This window comes from Oreochromis aureus, linkage group 7, assembly GCF_013358895.1.
Source record: "Oreochromis aureus strain Israel breed Guangdong linkage group 7, ZZ_aureus, whole genome shotgun sequence".
Lineage (NCBI taxonomy): Eukaryota > Metazoa > Chordata > Actinopteri > Cichliformes > Cichlidae > Oreochromis > Oreochromis aureus.
The window spans coordinates 53,234,151-53,257,815 of NC_052948.1; the positions used below are offsets into that span (position 1 = coordinate 53,234,151).

At 38.3% G+C, this 23,665-nt stretch overlaps 1 protein-coding gene across 2 annotated transcripts in view; it reads right to left on the reverse strand.

Annotated features, from left to right (window-relative positions):
- pde8b (phosphodiesterase 8B) overlaps positions 1-23,665 on the reverse strand; it is a 53,278-nt gene that overhangs the window by 22,064 nt on the left and 7,549 nt on the right. For both annotated transcript variants that reach the window (XM_039615020.1, XM_031734360.2), the window contains exons 2-10: positions 12,567-12,623; positions 6,235-6,425; positions 4,684-4,743; positions 3,609-3,666; positions 3,234-3,322; positions 3,024-3,102; positions 2,283-2,423; positions 2,107-2,195; positions 1,972-2,026 (exon numbers count right to left, since the gene is read on the reverse strand). In XM_039615020.1, coding sequence (XP_039470954.1) covers positions 1,972-2,026; positions 2,107-2,195; positions 2,283-2,423; positions 3,024-3,102; positions 3,234-3,322; positions 3,609-3,666; positions 4,684-4,743; positions 6,235-6,425; positions 12,567-12,623 — 819 coding nt within the window. The remainder of the gene's footprint in view (positions 1-1,971; positions 2,027-2,106; positions 2,196-2,282; positions 2,424-3,023; positions 3,103-3,233; positions 3,323-3,608; positions 3,667-4,683; positions 4,744-6,234; positions 6,426-12,566; positions 12,624-23,665) is intronic.

The following is a 23,665-nucleotide window of genomic DNA, read 5'->3' on the forward strand; positions in this document are numbered from 1 at the left end:
TAGAATTGGCTAGTTGATCTTTCTTTATACCCCCTTTGCTTAAAAGTTGCTATTAGGCATTGAGTGTGTCTCATACTGAGTAAATAGGATTAAGACAGTGTAAACATGTCTAATGACATGCAAAGTTTCCAGATTTAACTGGCTACAATTTAATGTTCTTCTTGGGCTGCAAAGCACAAGCAGACATCTAAACATCTTTTAAATTGGCTTGGCTAAAGCTTGTAATAGTTGAGATTATAATGAGGGGAAAGACAAACAAAACTGACCCAAAACCTGCTGTAAGTCTGGAGTGCTAACTAAACAACACAATGAAACGGAAACCATGGTCTCCAGCCAAACATCTGGGTGGGAAAAGATGAGGAGTAATGTGGGGCTTTAAGTGCTCAGAGGAAAAGATCTTAAGTGAGGATCCAGTGTCACATAAATGGTATCCTGAAATGGCCTTTGTGGCCTTGGGTTGTCAAATAGATAATCTCAGTGAAGATGTACTACATGCCTCGGGTCATGATTTAGTTCTAAAACGCCATCAAATGCTAAGCCTTTGTTGCTTCTTTGCATCAATTCCCTATGGTAATTTGTGGTAGAAAATGAATAAAATCTAGAAATGACACTGTGATAATACCATCCAGTTTGACACTGCACATTTTAGGTTGTGGGGGATGACTAGAATCGGATCAGTCGCTGCCATGGCTAAGGATTCCCAGCCCCGACAAGCAGGAATGAGTGCCATTTGGCTTTGGCAGTCAAATGTCAGTGGCTGACTCACCTTATGCACACACGATGAAAAGGAGCAATGAGCTAAACCTAGTGCCTGTTCAGCTTTGCCCAGGGTATAAATAGCCTTGGTGCCTGGCTGCTCGCCTTCCTTAGGCCTTAGTGGGAGATCCTGGTGCTTAGTTGTAGCTTAGCATAGTATGACGTTATTGGCCGGGAACCCAGCTGAGCGTAGCGACACCTGCTTCAGAGTAGCTGTGCATGGTGCTCAATAGTGCTGGAAGCCTGTGAGCCCACATGTTCTGTTGAGGTATTGAAGTAAATCTGACACTTTAGCCTACAGATCATTTGAAGCATTTATATAGATGTAACTGCCAGCAGAGTTTGCAATCAGTGACTAAGTGCACTTTGGACTTTGTGGTATATTTCATCACCAGACTTGATTGGGCCAAAATGCACTGCAGTATTAGCGCTGTTGATAGTTTGACATTTGTTTAAGCTCCACAACACAAATAATATTTTGTAGCTGCCCTTTTTCTTCTTCTTCTTCTTCTTTTTTTTTTTTTTAACTACAAGCACCTGCATGTAGGAGCTGAATATTTGTCCTTTATGGATGGGTAATAACCAAACACAAGAATATGATTTTTTTTCAACAAAATGACTTTGTTGTTGAGATTGTTCTTGTCTCCTCACCCCCAACTTGGTCGCAGCAGACAGCTGCCCCTTTCTGAGTCTGGTTGGGAGGTTTCTTCCTGTTAAAAGGGAGTTTTTCTTCCCACTGTTGCCAATTGCTTGCTCATAGGTGGTTGACCAACTGTTGAATTCTCCTTGATGTGACTGTTATTGTGATTTGGCACTACATAAATATATTAGAACTGAATCATTTAAAGTTGTGGCTTTAGCAAAACCCAACCAAAACCCTAAGTAAGCAAAGAAAGAGTGTCCCACATTAAAATCTTTACCCAAAGTACCTGAATGAGTAAATATTTGCTTAAAACCTTTAACTTCTAGTTTTTATTGCCAAAGCTCCTGTTTCACTCCTTGTATAATGACCTTTCCTGTGCCAAGGTTTATTTAAATAGCTTCTACACTAAGTACAATATTATTAAAGAATTAGCCATGCCTCACCCATACTAAAATTCAGTTTGGTTTTTCTTTTTTGCGCAGTGTTAGTGACAAACAGATGGAAATGATTGTCCCTGCCTTGGGTGGAAGGAAACTTTTCAGAGTAAACGATCAGATGATGATTTCACCTACCTGATTGTTGTTGTCAATATGCGGTCTCTTGATGGCTACAAAATGTCGAATTTTCCTGTGGGAAGAGGACAGGAATCAGAGATTTCTTTCTAGGAGCTGTGCACTAACAACTTTTGCTTGTTTAACTTGGCTTACCCTCCTTGGCCGATGACTGGTGTTATCCTCACATGCTGTTGTATACTGTCCCCTGATTTCTTTCTGGCATAATAAATGCCCTGCCATTCCTTCAGAGACGACAGGCCAGTTAGGGTATGAAATGCTGTCAGATCTCACAGATAGGTTGGATGGAGATGAATGGGTACAGGACTGACCTTTCCTTTTTTGATACAGTTGTTGATGGTGTCCAGCAGATCAGCTCTGTTCTTGTCACTCTTGGGAAGTTCAGTCAATTCTTTCCCGATCAATTCCCCTTTGTGATAGCCCATCATCCGTTCAAATGCTGGATTCACGTACTGGGAAATAACCACAAAAGTAAAAGAAAAAGTTGTATATTTTTCTTATTGTCCTCTTATGTCTAAATTTGCCTGATCATCTCTTCCCCATGAGATAATCTGTCTATAAGGAGGTACATGTTGTTTTATGGTGACTTGATTTTTTTATGTAGCACTTTGTTGTTAATGTATGTAAAATCTGTAAATGTGTAAATGTGATGCTTTGTTGTATTTCTATTTATTTCACAATTGCTGCAACAACTAAGAGAAAAATAATTTACATGTAGATGTATTAAAGTCATAAACAGTTTTTTTTGGATTAACAACTACATCGACCATACTTTCACTAATTGCTCAGTGGGTAAACATGAAATCATGGTTCAAATGTTACATTTCAATTCTTGATAACAGTAATTTTTTTTGCAATAAATACAATTAAGCGGGCATTTTAGTGGCCAGTCAGGTTTTGCCCAGAAAAAAATCAGGGCATGTTTGGCGCTTGGTGGCTGGGCTTGAGGATGAGAGCCACAGATATTACACAAATACTGACTATCACTAGCTTTGTGATTTCATGACAAAGTTTGAGCTTTTGCTGCATTGGAAGGTGTGTAATATGTCTACCTGTATTATGTGGTCCTCACTGGTGATCTCCACAGCTTCTTGGCAGTGCTCCAAGGCAGTGAAGATGGAATTACAAGCCCTGTGGATGAATAAAGCCACCAGACTAAGAATTAGGAAACTCAGTACCAAAGAACACTTACACAGTATATGTCTGTGCATGTTCACATAATTGCATGATATGATCTAGGTGTCTTTGCCCTCCACTTGTACCTGAGTTTGAACTGGCAGCGCACCTCTCCATGCTCCATCTGTATGAGCTCATTATAGCATGCTGACACACTGTTGTTCTCCACAAACCTCTGGAGGCCAAACAAGGTTAAGTGACATTTGAAGGAGAGAAAGGGGGGGTGGAAAAATTGAATGAGTCAGTAGCAAATTGTATTGAAACATCCAACGTCATTTTTACACCATTAAAAAACATGGACAATAAGTGCCTCTTTCAAAACTGGCAACACGCTGCTGTTTAAGTGTTTAAAATCTTTAGATGATCAATGAAACGCCTCAAGGAGAAACAAGCATAACACATTGAGGGCTGCATCTGATATAAACAAAGTCACAAGCACAGGCAAAAGTTGTTGGACGTACTCTGCTAAATCCAGCGCAGAGGAGAGGAAGAACAGATGGCTCTTCTTGGTCAGACGGTCTATACAGTGACAGAAAAGAATGATTACCATCTGATTTTTCAAAATCATGTTTGGAGTGGTCTGCTCAAACAATGAATGGAAAACTGTGCAGTTTAAACTCTCAAAAGTCAGTCAACTTTTTTTTTATGTGAGTGATTGCATTCAAAATGAACAGCACCAAATGAAAACAACAGTTGTTTCAAGGGAGTTTACAATGTAAGGTAAAGACTCTATAATAATACAGAGAAAATCACAACAATCTGACAACCCCCTATGAACAACCACTTGGCGACAGTGGGAAAGAAAAACTCCCTTTTAACAGGAAGAAGCCTCCGGCTGAACCAGGCTCAGTGGGGCGGAGCCATCTGCCACGACGGGGTTGGGGGTGAGGACACAAGAACATTTTCAACAACAAAGCCATATTATTGAAAAAAAAAAAAATCATGTTCTTGTGTTTGGTTAATACCCATCCTTTTTTAATAGAAATGTCTTCTGTTTTGATGCTAAACAGAACACAGAATACTAAATTATAACATCATCTCGCAACTGAAAATGTGTCTGTTTACCATGTGACTAAAATAAAATCCAACCATATGCCCAACCACATGTCATTGCCTCGACAGGTTGCTGTTGACCTTGCGGATTTTAAGAGAATTATAAAAATATAAAAATATATGAAAATATTCTGAGGATAACTTTTTTTTTTGGAATAGTGCTGAATAATCAGTTGATGTGCTGATTTTCAAATTAAAAGTCTAGTTAAAAAAATGAACCTGGGAGAGTTCATGGTTGCTTAAAATGGTTCTGGTTAAAAAAAAAAAGTGGAATGCTGTACATGAACAAAACATTGTGAAATAAAATGCCTTTGAAAGACTACCCCATGCAAAGGCATAGCTATCTGTACTAATGGGATACTGTAAACAGCTTTGTTTTGAAGTTGAGCCTTAAGGACCTTAAAGTCTTATGTGAATAATTTTCTAATTAATTATTAATTAGACAGATTATTAAAATTTACAAAAAGATTAACTCAGACTTACTTTTGTGGCACAACAGCTAGAATAACTGTGTTTTCAGAGGGCTTTGTGGCACGGATCATCCTGAAAATAACACAAATATAGATACAAAGTCAGCAGGAGTTCAGGAGAAGTGGCTTGGACCCATGTACAAGACAAACATGTGGACAGATTTGGGGGTTGATGTCATTGCCTCGAAAGGAGGACAGAACATTTCTGCACTTTACACAGAAACACCAAACCAAACATATACCTCAGAGGATTGGCCACAAAGCCAGGCCACTGGCAAAGCATACGGGAAAGGGGCCTGGAGGTGGAGGAGGAATGAGTATGCAGTGTTAGAGAATGAAAGCAGGAACAGAAGGAATGGATGATGGAAGAGATCCTCACGGTGGATAAGAACGGGAGGTGGAAAAGAAAAAAAAAATACATTGAGGAAAGGAGCGAAGGAGGAAACAGGGAGGAGTTGCCAAACTGTGGTATTCTGGAGACAGGAGAGATAAATGGATCTGTTCCTTTACTTGGGGAAATAATGAAGCACTTAAAATAAATCACAAGAAAATATATGGGCACAGCTTTTTACTATAGGCCAATAACTAAAAGGTCTGCAGGAAAACTAAATCAAACAAGTAGTAGTCACTTGTCTTGGCTAAAAATAACATGGAATAAAGTTTTTCTTTAAATAGATGCCAAAAAATCGAAGGAACATCCAGCTTCGATTTATTTATTAAAACAAAGAATAAGCTGACTTGAAAACTTGAAAGTCATGTTGAAATGTTATTTAAAAGAAGAAAATTGTAGAAATGTATCCAGAACACAACACTACAGGACGTTCTCAGTAAATAAATAAGTAAATGAATAAACAAATGCACATAACTCTATGACCAGTAAGGATTTAACAGCTGGCACAGGACTGAGAGTGAACGGGATCATTTCGCAGTCGCATATATTTCTGAAAAGCTGCCAGCAGCTTTCACTTTGGACAAATGGGCAAAAAAAGCTTTTTCAGGCTTCTGACTGATTTCATGTCATCAAAGTGCAGACTCACTTTAGTGCCTGCTCAACTATGGCTTCCTATAACTTGGGATGTCAAATATCTAGTACTTCCGTTTGGAGAAAAACTGAATTAAGAAATCTGTAAATATAACTTGGTGCATCAGGTTTCAAGTTGTAGACTTCTGTGTTGCTTTCAGCGAACACCAGATGGCACCAACCAGTTCTTCACAACAGTGTCTCAAAGCTATAGGAGCTTCAGTACTCACTGCTCCTTGCTATAACTTTCGACTGATGTAGTTTGATCTATATATTGCACATGATTATGGGCAAGAAGATGTGGATTTGGTTACATCATTTCTTTGCTAGTATTTTTTTCTTTTTCAGTTTAAGGAGATGGTTTCCAAACATGAAAGAAGTTTCAGTATTCTCTTAAATATATAATACAACATCAAATTACTTCCTAAATTGTCTTCTCCCAGTTGCTGGGAGGAAACACTCCCCAAACATCCACTGAAGTGAAAATAGAGAAAATACAGAAACTATAGAACCAGTGACTCTGGTCACAAAGACTTCACTCACCGGCAAACAGCTTCAGGCTCAAAATAGCGTGAGTGACGTCCATCAATGATTATTATCTCATGGTGCTTGTCTAGGAAACATTCAACGGCAGACTCGGGCGTCCGTGCAATGTTGCACCTGAAACCAGCACGGTCACAGGCCCACCAGAAGGCATCACTTTGGCTGTCCTCCTTTGCAAACACGAGCAAGACCTGGAGAGAGATGAGGAAATGGACATGGGGGTAAGAGAGTGCTTCTATTGCTGGGATAATTATGAAATAGATATTTTACTTTGTCTACTACTCAGACAGGACACTATTCAGAACACTAGACCAAGAACATTTTATGTGCCGGTTACATTTTTCACAAGGTTACAGGACAAATGAGGCTACTGACATATATCAGTGAATAGCAACAGGTACAAATTCTGGCTTAAATTATATCCACTCCTCCCTTTTTGCAGATTAACATACTGCACTGTTTATGGAGTCAGTAAGTAACTGGCTGCATGAAAGAAAAATTAAACAGCCTCATGTTGACGTAATGCAAAATTATTACGCTCAAATCCACAGTTTTAATTCCGAATCACCACTTAATCTACCATGCATATCTTTGGACTGTGGGAAGAAACAAGTAGAACATGCAAATGGCAAACAGAGAGGCCCCACCCTAATGAAGAAACCAAAAAGCACGAAATACTGCTCGCATCAGGATCGTTGCCTAATGTTATTCTTACTGGAACCAAAAACAGCTCCTTCCTTTGCCTGTGCTTAAAATGTCAGCAAATTTTATGAAATCCAGCCTGGTTGTTTCTTGTCTTTTGCTAAGAACAATCTATATATTATTATCATTATATTATAAGGCTACTAAACATGATAGTACATAGAGAAACGGTTAAAAAAACAGAAATAATTTATTACCTTTAACATGCATTATTTATAAAATAAGTGTGTTATTGTACCTTTAGGGATAGCTTTAGCTATGGCTTGTCATGGGGGCAGTAACCTCTTAAGTCCTACCACTGTACCTTCTTTCAGGGTATTTATAATCTGGTGGTTTGCACACTGCAGGGACTGGTCTTGGACCTATGGTGACAATTTTGTATCTTAATCTTGGGGTCTATCTCAGGAGCCTTTTACAGGCGACATGGAACAAAATGTACGGTACAGTCCACAGAGGTCGGCAGTTCATCACAGGACAAACACATGGAGGCTGCCTTTTCACATCCACACCTACATCTAATTTTAGAACCACCAATTACCCTAACATGCATGTTTTTGGACCGTAAGAGGAAATCAGAAAAACAGCCTCTCGGCACGGGGAAGAACAAAGATCCTAGAGAGACTTTGCTTGGGAACATCTATCTGTTTGGCCCCTGAAATGCTAGTTCCCTTGAGGTCTAATAATGAGCCCTAAGGAGTATATTCATAGATGTACAGAAATCGAATTTTAACCTTTCTGAGAAAGTAATATAAAAGAATGTATCGGTCATTTGTCTCTAGTGATGGCTTTCATTTTGAAATTAGCACATAATGTTCCCTTAGTGTTCGTGTAGGCTTGACAAAACAGGAAGTTTATCTGGATGTAACGAAAAGCTAAAAACCCCAACTTCATTTGTAAAGCTTGCATAACTGTAAAGTAAAACATAGTATTACCACCTCCTTTACTTGTTTAGTTAGTATAATGATGTGAGTAAAATCAAAAACGGAGAAAAATAAACAGCGGGAAAATGGTCAACTGTGTCATCAGTCTTGATTTTTAGTCTCAGCTCTGTTGCTTTTTCTGGGTTGAGTTTTAATTTTCTCTCTGGCGATTTGTGGATTTCCTCCCAGAGTCCCAAGACACGCACGCAGCTTGGGAGAAATATTGGAAATTGTGTGTGCTCATCCGTGTGCTTGACTTTCCTTAGATAAGCTGGCAAACTGTTCATGGTGCCTCTCTATCTTTTGCTAAAAGCATGCTAGGAGAGTCTCCACCCGCCTGTCCACCCCCCCTGATTCTGACTGGGGAAATTTAAAATGGATGAAATGAATAGCTGAATAACCGCCATCATGTAAACGTCATAGTAAAGCCTTCTCCAAGAGGTGAATTACTGCTTTGGCTGAAACTGAGCAGCACAGAATCATGACAGACATGAAACCTGCAGAGTGAGGACATGTTTTTGATCCCACACTGTGCTTTGACCATGAACACACCAACCACCTTTGGTACAGTGGTGAGGAAACACAACATATACACGCAGGCAGCTGGGCTGCAGCCAGAATCAACAGTACTCAGCTCTGCCTCGCAGCAGCATCACCTCCTGACTCCCTCTAAGGACAACAAAGGATAGAGTGACAGACGGAGTGCATGGAAGCACGGCAGAGAGAGGGGAAAGCTAATGAGTGAGTGGGTGAAATAAGCAGAAGAGAGTCCAAGTCATGATTCTCCACAGTAAAATCAGGCAGAGAGCATTTGAGAGTGTTCATATGCTGTCCTTCACAGGTGGCGACAGAAACAATAGAAAATGAAAAAGAAGAGGTGAGAATGCCAAAAGACGATGTCAGAAGGAGAGGACAGGAGGAGAAAATGGGCTCCCATTTGTGAGTGCCTGTGAAAGATCTACAGTCTTTGATCCTGTGCTGGCTTGTGTAACCATGGTGCTAGCATGTGAAATTCCACACACACAGTACCTAGCGTACCCTGGGACAACACAGACCGCACACATCTCTGACCTGCCACCCAAATATGTCACCAATGACAAGCCTGATAGGAGGCGCCGTTGGTCTTAATACTCCCATCTAATATACACACAGTCAAACATATTTAAACACATGGCTGCACTCCATCACACCAACATCATATCTGCCACAGCTAGACGCCTCTCTAAATGCAACTCACTGTTAATGGTAAATGGATGTATGTTTATGCAATTAACTGGTTACAATACCCTTAAAATACAATTTAAGTTTTAAACTTATCAAGCCACCCAAATGACACAGTTAGTCACAGCCTTCATAGTTTGCATGAAAACACTGTTCAGCTAGCACAGAGGCTTATCCTCCTGGACTGCTGCTGTTGCTGCTGCGGTCAGACTCACGTTTTCAGAGTTCAGAGGTTAATCTGCCATGTTTGCACACCCAAGTCAGATGCCATTTAACACTGGGAGACACCCAAACAGATATGTCACTGCGATAACTACCTTTCAGCCTTTTAACTGTATATCGGGTCAAAGGCTGGCCAATGAAGACTTTTCTTTCAGCTTTCAGCATTTTAATTTAACAATCAACTTTTTTGTGATTGCACTGCATTTTCATCCCTTGTCCCCCTGTCCCGACTCTGCCCACACTGCAGGATGTGCATTTTTATAAAGTCTGGATTTTAGCCAATGGATGTGAAGAAAGTACGGGAGGTTTTTTATCATGTTCTCAAGCAGGTTAAGCCATCTTCGCTGGCAATGCTTTGCTCAATGGGGGAAGCTGCAAGTCACTACAAGGTCACAAGCTCTGCAGAATTTGGATGAATATGATGGAAACTGCCCCAAAGATTAGAAAAAGAAGTGATAAAAAATGCAGAACAGGGAGACTGTAGTATGCAGTGATACAGTATTTAAATGTGGGATAAAAATTAGAATTGCCAGGTGTGGCTCGAAAGAAACTCTACGTGTGCATGCCTATTGAGATCCAAGGTAATTACAAGACAGAACAGCAGCTCAAATAGCAGTTAACAACAGTTTTGACTGAGCTAGATAGTACGAGAGTGTAAGATGACTATCATGTATGACTATAACAAAAGCAACTTTCCTCACTATATGGGGGGGGGGGGAGGTTACTTAAAAATGTTTTTTTCCTTCATATGAATGATGTCAAAACTCTAACCTGCATAGTTTATTGTGTATATTTCAGAGTACCTCCTGGCTTCGGTAGCATATCCTACATACACACTACACACGTCCCAGAATTAGTTTGAAACTTGCAGACAGTGTTTAGGTCAAGCTGTTAATAAAACACTGATTTCATGCTTTTCAAATATAATTATAAAGTAATGAATTCATTAAAAATTACCTTTCAGTCAGCATTCCAGTCAAAACCTTATTGAGTTTTTCTTTTCTTTTCACTTTGGCATATTTTAGCTCTGCTACTTATGTTGACATATTACAAATGACTTAAAGTCCCATTTTAAGATGACTTAATGATGATAATTGCACTACTGTAGTTTAAACAGTTTAAAACAAACTCATTACATTTTGCAGTGTACAATTTTATGTACTCCCATAAGCATGTTTTAAAAATTTATTAATAAGTTAAAGAAAAACAAAAAATAATAAGCACAAAATCCTAACACCGCTTACCTAACTGGTGTTAGGGTTGTGGTAGGATTTGGTTAATGGCCATCAATTTTAATTGGATTTGATCATTTTTTGAATATCCAAATGGAAAATCTTTTAAAAAGAAAAAAATTGCAATAAATAAATAAATGTCTGAGGACTTATTTCTTTCAGAAAAATAAATAACCAAGTAAATCTATGTCAAAGTTAGAGGACACAAAGGCTCTATGAGTAAGCTGTTTTTCAACATATTATATCATGATAAACTAGATGTAAATCAAAGGTGTGATGCCTTTAACTTACATATAAAATTGTCAACGATTAATTAGACACAGAAACATTGCTTTTACATTTAACAAGCTCTTATTTTTACTAAACCAATGGTAAAACTTCCTTCCATTAAGGATTCTGCTGACGAACACATGAATTATTTGAGCAACAGCTTCAACTGTAATTGCATGTTTACATAGTTGTGCTTACACACAAAGCGAAGGCATTAAAAGTTTTTAGATACAAAGCGATAAAAGTTTTCAACAACAGAATTAACCTTCGTGTACATCTGCGATATAATTACTATGCACTTTACATTATTAATTATGTGTGTAACAAGTGAAACCACATGAAGCATTAGATAAGCTGACGGAGGAGGTATGTAGCAAATCTGAAACTCTCCAGGGCCATCAGGCAGTAATAGTAAATGTCAAGGAAAACCCACAATATATAACTCTCTCCTGCAGAACATTTTATCTCTCTTTTCATCTCTCTGTTCCTGTGGAAGGAGTGAAGTAGAGGAGGGGCGACTCAGGTCATGGATCCAGCAGAAGGTTGGACGTACAACTAAAAGAGCAGTTTTAGGGTTTTATGGGCCATGAGATGAAGTCGAAAAAGGCTTTTTAATAAAGCCCTCGGTCCCACCACCTGCTTGCATGCTGCCAGAGATTTCAGCTATAGTGCTTTTGGGTTTGGTAAATAAGGAGGAGGGTGAAGGGATAGAGTGGGATTCTTTAGCTCAGCATGAACACGAGTGGCATGCCAGGCCTCTCACATCACAACACTGGAGTGGGAGCTGAACTGAACTCAAAAACCCCTGGAGATGGGTCAAAGCAGCACAGCTCAAACCAAAGCAAATTAAATCAAAGCAATAAACGAGCAGCTAATAAAGTAGCAGAACTGCTGGAATAAGGAATGCTTTGTAATACCTACATCCTAACCAGCTAGTCACCTCCGAGAGCTATTACTTTCTCTGTTACATAAGGATAAATCTTGTTAGCACGTCCTAATCCCTAACCAGAGGATGAGTACAGACAATCCCTGACTCAACCCTACCTAACCCCACAATATTACCCGAGTTCTTGATAGGCAAGATGAAATCTTAGCTAGACCGACATTACAGAGGACAGACAGGTATTTAAGATGCGTTATAGTCATCTAAAACGGCAAACTATAGCCAGAAAACGTCACAGCAAATAGGTCTTAGAGCACTGATTCAAGAATGAATGCAACGCAAGGGATGGAAGATATTATTTCGGGGACATACAAAAGAAAATTTTGGACTAAAAAGGCAAACAGGGTTTATGTGGCTAAGAACTTATTTTACTTTAAATCAAAAAAAGTAAATTTATCTTCAACCACTTTAGTCAGGTAAATCATTATCACAGCAAATACTGTTAACTACACTTTGGATAAAGTCACTTTACAAGTAAAAATCAATCTGCAAAAGTACTCTCGTCCTTTAGTGGAGATGGAATGATTTTTTCTGAAGAAATCTTAATGTGATATAAACTATAAGCAGTATAAATGATATTAGTAGCATAGGCAGGGTATTCGTAATTTTTCCCTGGTTTAAATGAAGTCGCATTCACAAATACCAACTGGACACAAACTGGGAATTCATAATACATCTTGAATCCTTTTTGTTTATCTAGGAGACTAAATTACACTTAGAATAATATTTATGGGGGTGGAAATTTGGTGCCATAAACTGCACTCATCAGTTGTTCTTAAACATTAGATATGAACACGACTCTACGGGCTGTCTTACTCTTACCTGAATTGGCTCTTGAGACAATCTCATGGGTCCTACACATTCTTCTGTAGCTGAAACCTGTTGAAGAAACAGTGACAGCACTGAGAATGCATAAATCACTCACTTAAAAAAAACAAAAATAGACAGAGCAAAAAGCTGTGAATATTTCTTACCATTTTACCATTAATGTCCAGCAGCATATTAGCATATTGCTTTTCCTTCCACAACCTGTCTGCCCCCGCTGCACTTCACAACCTTTAATCGTCTTTCTTACCACCTACTTTCAGTCCCCAGTGCAACAAGCCAAGTATTTCCTCTTACAAGCCAGATGCGTGAAGTCAAACAGGATAGCAAATAGCCTTTTAAATCTACAACAAATATCTGTACGTCTGGAGCCTTAACTACAGATTTTGTGATGACTCTTCCATGCTGCAAACACGCATATTTTCATGCCACAACGCCAATCCAGAATGGAGCCGTCCGCTACAAACTTCTTTAGAAGGTATTAACCACCAGCCGCAGATTGAACTCACAGGTTTACCTGATAATCCCACTGCAGGAGCATCACATTCTGCTCTCTATATGTGTGTGCGTGTGTTTTTGCAGCTTGTCTGGACAGCTTCAGCAGGCTCCTTAACCACATGCGTCATTCTGATGTGAATAAGCAACTCAGCTACATGTGCATCTCTTGAGCATATGCATGCACACACATGCTTACACCACACTTCAAAATACACATTGAGTCAGCAGTGTACCATATCATACTGTATCATAGTGGTCAACATGTGTGCAATACCCAGTTATTTATTTATTTTTTTGTATTAGTGACTGTTTTTTCTCATTAAAAATGGTACTTGTTATTGAATGCCTTTTGCTGCTAAAGTGTTCATAAACACAGACTTTTAAACACTCAGGGCAATGTTCAGTATTAAAATTCCCCTCCCCATGGAGAGAAACATGTATTCTTTCTGCACGTAAACAGAGAGAGAGATGGAGAAAGAGTGGGAGGAGGATGTCTGTTAATTTCACAAGAAGCACCAGTGCCATAAAAACGCATGCTATACACAAACTCTACTCGCAGTCATACAAACTGTATGACTAAAGCAGTGAAGCAGGCAGCAGTCGATGACTTAACCACCCATCATTACAGCATTATTTGTCAGTGGTGCTTAGGCTTGAAGCTGAACATATTTCTGCCCACATTTCAAGAAGCCACTATCACAAACATCAAGACTTCTGACTTGAAAAGACTTGAAATATAAGAAGCTTAATTTTATTAAAGCAAACAGCGACTTCCAGGACTGAAAACTGAGACTAATGGGGAAAAATGAGAATTTCTCAAATAGCCACTTGAGGTTTTAACATTTATGTTAAAATGCAGCAAAATTAGCATCTCTGACTAATATCATAGGCTGCTGTGTTTTTTTAGTCTGTTTGCTCAGCACCAACCAACAGATAACTGTGTCTTTACATTACATCTGAGTTGGTCACTTCCACACTGGCTGGATGCTACATTCATCACACATTCTTCTTTCTCTTTTCTTTTAAATGCAGTCTTTTGGGCACACCTTAACCCATCTTTAGATATTTCCATTTAGTGCTCCTAAACCTTTTCAGCCTCATATGCATAAAGTCCAGTGCAGTTTCACCTCTGAGCCACGTAAGCTGAAAAAAACATAAAAGCACACACAGAAAAACACCCATTGTCCCATGTTGTCTTGCAAATGACACACAGATATAAAGTGAGCTTTGTACCACAGTTTACTCATGCACAAAAGCATGTGCCCTTTCAACTAAAGCAAAACTACTAACTTAAAAAAATAATAAAGCATGTGCACAGAAAGAGAGAGAGGGAGAGAGAGTTATATATAGAATGCCTGGTTGTAAGATAGTGGAGACAATATGTTTAAATTTTTTGAAATATGACACAATTTTCTCAGTAATAACTTGGTGAAGTTCTGTCATTTTCCAGCAAATGCAAAGCAGGTGTGGAAAGTGCTTTGTGATTTTTCTCCTTCACAGTAAGAAGAGAACTAGTCACTGTTACTGTAAAGCACCTGTAAAAAATAACAAGTGGATTAAACTTAACATTGCAGACATGCAGGACTGTGTTGTCTCAGACTTGTGGTCCTTACATCAGAGATGTTTGTGTCTAAGCACAAAGACATTCCTGGAAAGCTGAGCAGGGATCACTATCTACAATCATAGTGTGGTCTAACACGGCAAAGAAATAAGGTCAACCAAGTAAGAAATGACCCAACAGAGTTGGTAGGAAAGACTCAGAGCATCTGGTGACTCGGTGTTAAAAGCATAAACCTAGTTATAAGAAGACTGAGGGGAATGAGTCATTGTTTAGTGCTTCAGTGACAACAAGAAGCCCAGTCACAAAATATATAATTGGGTTTGTGTGTTGGTTTCTTGAGTATACGAGCAATTTTGTTTTACTTGAGGACGATACAGCCAGATGTGAAACAGAACAGGAAGGAAGGCAGTAGAAATGGGACTGTTAACCAGTGCTGAGAGATCAATTTGGAGAAGGATCAGTCAGCTAAGTTAGTTAGAAGATGATGGAAGAAGTGTTAAGGAAAGCCATCATCGGGGACTATCTCTTCTTAGAATAGCTGACAGAGTCCTCATGAATAGACATGAAGAGGAAGTAAGTGGAAGAAAGTTTTTGATCGAGTGCAGAGACAGATGCTTCTTCGTGTTAAAATAACAGGTATAAATGAGACTATGAAAACTTTCTTGTATATCCACAGCAGCTGAAAACCAACAACCTAGCTAACACAAAATGAAAAAAATAAATAAAGTTGATGCTGATGGCTTATAAATTAAACTTGGTTGAAAGACTGACTGACCTAATGCTTTATGGAGTATTAAAAGAGGCCCATTAACTGTGACATGAGACAAAATCTGTTTTCAAAGAACATAATTTGTATCATCTGTTTTCTGTTTGAATCCAACACCAGCAGATATGTAGAATGACAGAGAGGGAACAGAGGATTCTCAAAGTCACTGAACTGAAAAGAGCCAGGCAACTACAGCATAATATGTTTATTTAAGCTCAGTCTCAATGTAATGGAGCTGTAATACAAGTTGAATTATAACATGCAGCCAGTGTCCTGGCAGAAAGGTAAGGTAAAAGTAAACTACATCAAAGTTTTTTCATTCTTCTTTATAAAGTATTGAGTTGTCATGTCCAGGTTTGTGAAACAAGCCATATAAGCCATTTCCCAAGAACAAGATAAAAGAAATTTTTGGTTTTAATTAAATGTCCCATACTACCAGTAGCTGTAAGAAATCAGGCAGGTTGTTTTAGGACAATCTTGTACAGCTCTTATGAGAACTTATTATTTTTGCTCTGTTAAAATCTTTAAAAAAAAATCATAATCTACTTTTTTCTTTATGTGGACCAAAGAGTAAATGTTAAAAAGCTGCATGACACAGACATTTTCAATTAAAGTCAATTCACTATGTATATATGGCCGTTGATTTGACTCTCATTTCTCAGTGTCGTCATTAGTAAGAGTGAATTTGATACCACTCGCCTGGAGACACGGGAGGAAAGAGGATGGAAATGTGTAAGTGAATGGACATTACATGTTAGAGATGGGAGACAGTTGAGGGAAGAAGATATTGGTAACACTGTTACAGCAACAAGTCGCAAAATATACTGCAAAGATACACTTTAACAAAATGGCACAAAAATACACGAAATTACAGTAATGTGTTCTTTGTAAACATAGATAAACACTGTAAAAGGACGATGCTGCTGTACAACCTACAGTACAACACAAATTAAAAAAAAAAAAAAATCAGTCAAGTCATTTCTGTTTATTGATTCAAGCCATAATTAATTGCCAAATTATGCTGCATGTCCCACTACCTCACGCGATGTAAAGAAATTAAGAAACAGATGTTTGTTGATTACACAGACGAATAATCGGCGTTTAAAGATTTATTGATCTACAGTATTTAAACACATATTACATTTTTATAACATCTTATTATGGAGATTACAGTGGAAACAATAAGAGTGTAATAGCAAGAGTTATCAAAATTAAACGGTCACTCAACGACCTCGCTCTGTAACTTTATGTGTTCTGACACTTGGCAGTTTCTGTGGTTCCCAAACTGAAAAATACCATTTACACTTGATTGCAGGATATCTAGGAGGGAAGAAACTTGATTTCTTGAAGAACTTGAAGAAACTAATTTGTTGCAATGGTGGAATCCTATTACAGTACCACACTCAAATTCAGCGAGCTCTTTAGAACAACCCATTCCTTCAAAATATTTTGAAAGGTAGACTGCATGGACAGGTCTTTGATTAACTGTAGCAATGGGACTAAGAACACCTGAATTCAAAGATTAGGACGTGTGGCCCATATAGGGTATGCTAGTATCTATGATCACAATGGACAAATAAGCTACTTTGCTGTACTGAATTGCTGGTTATGTTTTAAGTGAGCTTTCAATGATACCTGTAACTCTGAAAAACAAACAAACAAAAAAACTACAGAGTATAACCTATTATAATTGTATATGTACATGTAGTATATGTACCCTATCTCCTCCTTAATGGGTGAGCCAATCTGAACGACACTTTGCACAAACATCGTCAGACATGAAGTGATTATTATTTTTTATGTGCTTTTAAAAATCCAATTTCTTTTGATTTTCATGAAAATGTACATTGAGTGAGTCTTATATAGCGTTTTTCTACTCTCCCGGAGTACGCAAAGCGCTCTACACAACATGCCACATTCACCCACTCACTATCATCTATGCCTTTAAGTGCTTACTAACTACCCAAGGATATTTGGCATGGAGACTAGTGGGAGACAGGGATCAAACCACCAACCTTCCAACCAGTAGATGACCTGCTCTACCTCCTGAGCTACAGCCACCCCAAAATGTGATGTTCTACTCTCCAGTTAACAGTAATATGCAGCGGTTCTGTATATAGTGTTTGCATTGATTTTTACAACATGACATCAGTGTTCACAAAATTCATAAAAACTCAGCAGTAGATGGATAAGTATACAAATAGTTAATATGAATAATCATTTGAGTCTTTTTTCTTCCAAGCAAAAAAGGAAAACAAAAAAAAATCCCCTGAAAAGGGACAGTTTATTGTTTTGGTTTTTTTTTTTTTTTTTTTTTTTTTTTTTTTTACATTTTGCTAAATTAATTATACCACAAAATAACAAACAACACACAAACACACACAAACCTAATATTTCCCTTTCACGTCACACAGCCCTTCCTTCCCACCCCCCTTAAAAATGCCTTCGGTTTTTAAGCCTATGACTTAGATCTTCGACTAATTACAAACTTCTGAACGTTGGAGCTGCCTTCATCTTGGAATAATTTCAGTCTTTGTTTTTGTGAAGCACTTTGTAATGTTGGCTTTGAAAGGTGCTGTATAAATAACCCCTTAATTGTTTCCTGAGGCCAGGTATATAATGTCATTGCATATACTGTACACACATTGTTATGATACAGATCAAACATTGCTTTCATTGTGAAGGACCATCAAACATTTCGCAGCACATTTAATTGAACAGTTTATTCCCCAGAATGCAATAAACTTAACAAACTTAGTGTATGTTTGATGTGGTCCTTTGAAGGTGTTTTCTCTGTTGATGTTAGATTATAAAGATGACTAGCTAGTTTACAGCATGGCTAGAGAACAGAAACGCTTACGGGCCAGAGTGTAATTGTTTTGAGTAATGACAAAGCGGGTGAATTTCTCATGTAGATTCGACCTTATGAGTGGCTCTTTTGTTGAAAGTCAGACTGTTTAGAAATGAGAAGTGATACAGAATGACGTTACTGTGTCCTTCAGAGCAGGGATAAATCTTTTTTTCTGCTTCTATGCATTATGTCACTTTCAAATTTATCGAAACCAATAAAGAAATGTTTTAGATTTTTATTTTGTATATTGCCAGATAAATACCAAGCACTTGGCGCTTATCGAATTAGGTCCCTCATCATTGTTAACACCAGGCCTTGGTGTCTGCATGAATCACAGTCCTTGCAACAAGGCCTCACCTTATCTGCACTGCAAGTGGCCTTCTTAGAGTGTCTACATGGACTTGAGGTCGGCCTCTGTCTTATCTGTTAGACTTCTGTCCACAGCATGAAGTCAATGATAATCTTACAGTGATAGTCTGATATTTTGACGTGACTTAAATCTGTCATGTGAACAAGCTTCTTGACTGCTACCTTCAGATGTTAGGTTCATCCTACAAGTAACAGCATACTGTAGAACTGTAGAGAATAACAGTTCTTGATCACATTTCTGGATTTATCATGTTTGGTTTGCATAATTTAGCATTTTTAAAACATGCTGAGATATTTTTATTAGAATTGTCAATGTTATTAGTTAATGTCAGGGAATAAGTTAAACATTACATGTCTAAAACAGCATGTTAATCTAGTCATTATTAGGACGCAGGTTGGCACTCAAAGAGCCGCCACACAGAACAGCATCTGAGGACATCAGTCAAAATCAAAGCTTCTCAGTATGCTGGGCCTCTATGTAACGATCTAGGTATTTGCCTTAAGGTTGAGTCGGGTTGAGTCCAAAACCTTTCACGCCATGTTGACTGAGGAGTCCAGTTTGACTGGAGCTGTAAGTATTAACAGTATCAACATTCACCCTGTTTCAGCTGCAATGGAACTGCGAACTGTTTAGTTTATTCTGTTCCTATTTATGCTGGGACTTAAGGAATTTGCTATTGTAGTGTTACTCTCCAACTTACATGAGTGTATTGGGAACCCAACCTAAGTCCTGCATCATCCTGTAGGTCTCAAGCAGGAGGAGCTTTCAGTCAACTTTATGTGGAGTAAAAAATACAGTCGTTTACCATTTGGCAAGGGAAACTCAATTTCAGTATTTAAGTATGATTGTTCCTGGTACTGCTCAGTCACCACAGAAAAAAACCAAATAAATAACACAGAAAAGCTAAGTACACCCTCACTGCTTCATCTTGCAATTAAATGCACTTGATTAACTGATCATCAGCAAGTATGAGCTCCTCTACAAAAACAAAAGTATAGGTATAGGTTTACTGGTCTCAAGCATTCAGGTGTGTGTTAACACAGTGCCAAGGAGAAGATAAATCACTAATGACCTTAAAAAAGGAATTTATGCTGCCCATCAGTCTGGTAAGGATTAAAAGTAATTTCCAAACAATTTGAAGTCCGTGATTCTAGACGAAGAAAGATTCTTCACAAGTGGAAAACATTCAAGTTCCCAATCTTCCGATGACTGAATGTACCAGCAAATTGATCCCAATGCTCAGAAATCCCAAGAGCTACATGTCAGACTCTACAGGCCTCAGTTAGTATGTTAAATGTTAAAGTTCAGTAGAAATAAGCTAGACAGTACAATTAGAAAAACACTTGAGAAGTATGGCTTGTTTTGGAGGGTTGCCAGCCTCCCTCTTAAAAATAATATGGCAGCACACGTTTGGTGAAAACCAAACACAGCATATTAGCATAAACAGTGTTAATTATGATGATGGTGTGGGCTTGTTTTGCAGGCACAGGTCCCATGCACCTTGCAGTCATTGAGTTGACCATAAACTCCTCTAGAGGCATTCTAGAGTCAAATGTGAGCCCATCTTTCCAACAGCTAAAGCTCAGCCAAAAAGGCTTCGTGCAACAGGACAATTACCCCAAGAAAAAACAGAAAATCTGTAACAGAATAACTGGAAAAGAAAAGAATCACAATGCTGCAATGGCCCAGTCAGAATCCAGAGCTGAGCCTGATCAAAAAAGAAAGCTGTGCATAAATGAATGTCCATAAACCTCAATGAACTGAAGCAATGTTGTAAATCAGAGTTGGCCAAAATTCCTCCATGGTGATATGAAAGACTGATGAAGTCATACAGAAAAAAACTACTTCAAGTTACTTCAAGCTATTCTGCTAAAGGTGGTTCTACAAGCAAATGAATCACAGGGTGTAGTTAGTTTTTCACAGTTTCTGCATTTTGGCTCAGCTTTTGTTAAATAAATAATGACACTACAGTACTTTGTGACTATTATTTGGTATTTAGTACCTATAAGATTTAAGATGATCTTTTAACCTTAGAAACCTTAGAAAACTATACCCAATATATCAACTTAGGGTTACCTAATCTTGCTACAAGAGCATGCAAATACATAGCTGCATATGACTACTTACAAACATGATAAGTCTAACGGCAGCAGAGCAGCATATTTTGTAAATAAAGAAAAACTATATTCGAAAAATAGTGCAGACCCAGAGCAAGACAACCATAGCAGTGCTGTGCTAATGTGTGTGTATGTGTATAATAAAAGTGCTGTATTGTTGTGTGATTCTACTCAAATCAACGAAGGAAAGATGAGAAGAACTGGCAAGTAGGCTAACTTCAGGAATGGTGAGACTATATGCCAGAGAACTGACTGGCCAATTTAAAGTGGTTTTGTATGCGATGATCTCTTATCTCAAGCAAAACCTCTTCACGAGTAGGCTAAACCTGTTACTGTGACGATGCACCCACCTTGGTAACACAGAAAACCCAGGGTTAAAACTGAAGTTGCCTCGCTAAGCCCCTAATCCTGCTTTGTAATGCAGGGTTCTGTTGAATTCTTCTTCTTGAATTTCTGCATTAAGATGTCCAAGAGAAGTAATGACTTAAACAAAAATGCATTACTTTATAGTCAGCAAAAAGAAAATAAGTATGCTTAAGCTACGTAGGTTTATGCTGGGCCCTTTCCATCTGTGACTTGATGATTCACTTGTTCAGTGCTGTCATCCTTACAAACAGCGAAAAAAAATTCACTGCTGCATCAGACACTGACATAGGCTTTCCCACACCCTATCCAAAAAATCTTATATTTTATATATATATATATATATATATATATATATATATATATATATATATATGTATAGATACTGTTATATGTTTTTAATCTTATATTCATCGCATAAAAGTTCTTTTTAGTGTGAAAAATAGGCTCATAACTGAAATAAACAGAGAACACAGAGCTTGCAGTGGATGTACGAGTTCTCCTTAATAGCAATATAAATTGTTACATTGTTACTTCTTACTGTTATGCAAGACATCACTGATGTGTGTAAATGAAATCAATAATCTGAGTTAAAGAGTAATTAGAGAGGAGGAGGGACTCTAATGCTTGTAGGGCTCTTGCTTTGGTTTTGATGCATTACAAAGGACGTGAGGTTTGTGTATGCTTAGCTTTGGTTTGGTGTGCACACTTGCACAGTTGTCATGTGTAAATCAAAATTACAATCTTGAAAGCCAATGTAGCAAAGTATAATGGATCCAGTCTCACAATTTATATGATAAACATTTTCTTGGTTATACTGTGTTTTGTCTGTTTATTAGATATGCTGACTTGTGAATAAATTGCATCTTCAAAAATTATATGGTGTATCTTCTAGTCATAGCACTGGTCTGTTTGTTGCTGACCTACAACTTCATGTATCACCAGCAGCACCATTGTGTTCCAATCCTGATCTCACTTTTGTTTGCCAAAGAAAAAATTTAAAATAGACCTTCTACAAACTGGCATGAGTTTATAAGAATTGCGTTAACTGGGTTTGGTCTGGTTTATTTTATTTTTTTAAGAATACAGAACTTTATCATTGCTGAATTTTTGCATGTTTAATCCTGGACTTGTTAAATATGAGTCAATCCCCAGGGACTACCACGTTATAACATGTAAATAATGCATAAAGCTGGTGCAAAGGTTTTTGGCCTCTAAAGCCGATTTGCTCCATCATAACAACAATACAGAATTCATTAAATAATATATAATTTACAATTAAGGCCTAGAGTTAGAGGCATGGCCTCTTTTGTTAACAGGAGTGCTAACACGGGCAGATGGTATCTGCTATGGCTCATGTCCTCTAATTAAAGTCTCTATAGTTGTGGTTATGATTGTTGTGTTGGTCATTGCGGATGCCAACTGTGACGTCAACCTGTAGAAATGCAGTGCTTGAGGTACGTGGGATTTGCTGCAGTTTTCTTCAGAACGCCTCATCTTCTCCAACTGCAGCAGCACACTCCCTCTCTGTCATCTGACAATCTCTATTCTCCTACCCTGAAATATTATGAAATGCTAGCAAAGACAAATTTATTTGTACATTTGTGTCTCTAACCCAGCCTCACCACATGCACTAGGCTACCAAAACTAAATTAGGTGCCAAAACAACACCAAATGTGTTAGCATCTGCTATTGTGCAAGTTGACATTTGCATGAGCAACAGTCACAACCATAACCTACTAGTGAACTAGCCGTCTTTAGAGTGTTTGCGCTGATTTGAGTATTTTTAATGAAATTACCTAACAAATAACATGTGTGCGGTCTGAAACAAACTAAGACTGGAATTCCTGTATTTTAGTTTGTTTCTCTGCACTATAAGCAGAAATGTGAGTCTGTGTATTGCAGATGCACCTTGCTACCCAAGTTTGCTAGCATAAGCTGATAATTTTGCACTTCACCCTATGGTCTGAATATGGTCACTTGTGACCTCAGAAACCATCAGCACCAACAAAGAGGAGCTGACTCCAGAAACCAGTGGGTCACGTCACAGAAATTACTTCCATCTTTTAAATACAGTCTGTGTTCTAAACAAGATGTGGCTGGATGATTGTGAGAATCTGCCAATTCATGCTTTTGTTGGTTTATTCCTTTTTTAAATCAGCGCCTTGGCATGAAGCCCTGTGGGGAAACCAGTACAGGTCAGCAGCATCAGCTCCTTTACATGTGACTGTTCACACCCCTGATGTACTGACCAGAGGGGTAAACAAATGACTGGTGTATATAAACATGCACACACACACACAGGAGCGTGATCAACACCGTGGCAGATGATCGAGATCCTGCAGGGTAAGGCAGATGGTTTTAATAATAAATGGCATCATTGATCCTGTCTCAGTCGTGGAGGGGGGTACTGAGAGAGAGCGGTAAGGAACTGCTGACAAACCAGGACACACACACACTGTCTGAGCTACACTTAACTCATGACACGAATCTATAAAAAGTACTCAACTGCTGAACCTAAATGTTATCAAACTGTTTGCTATAATTTCAGCTCCTGGCAAGAAACCTCG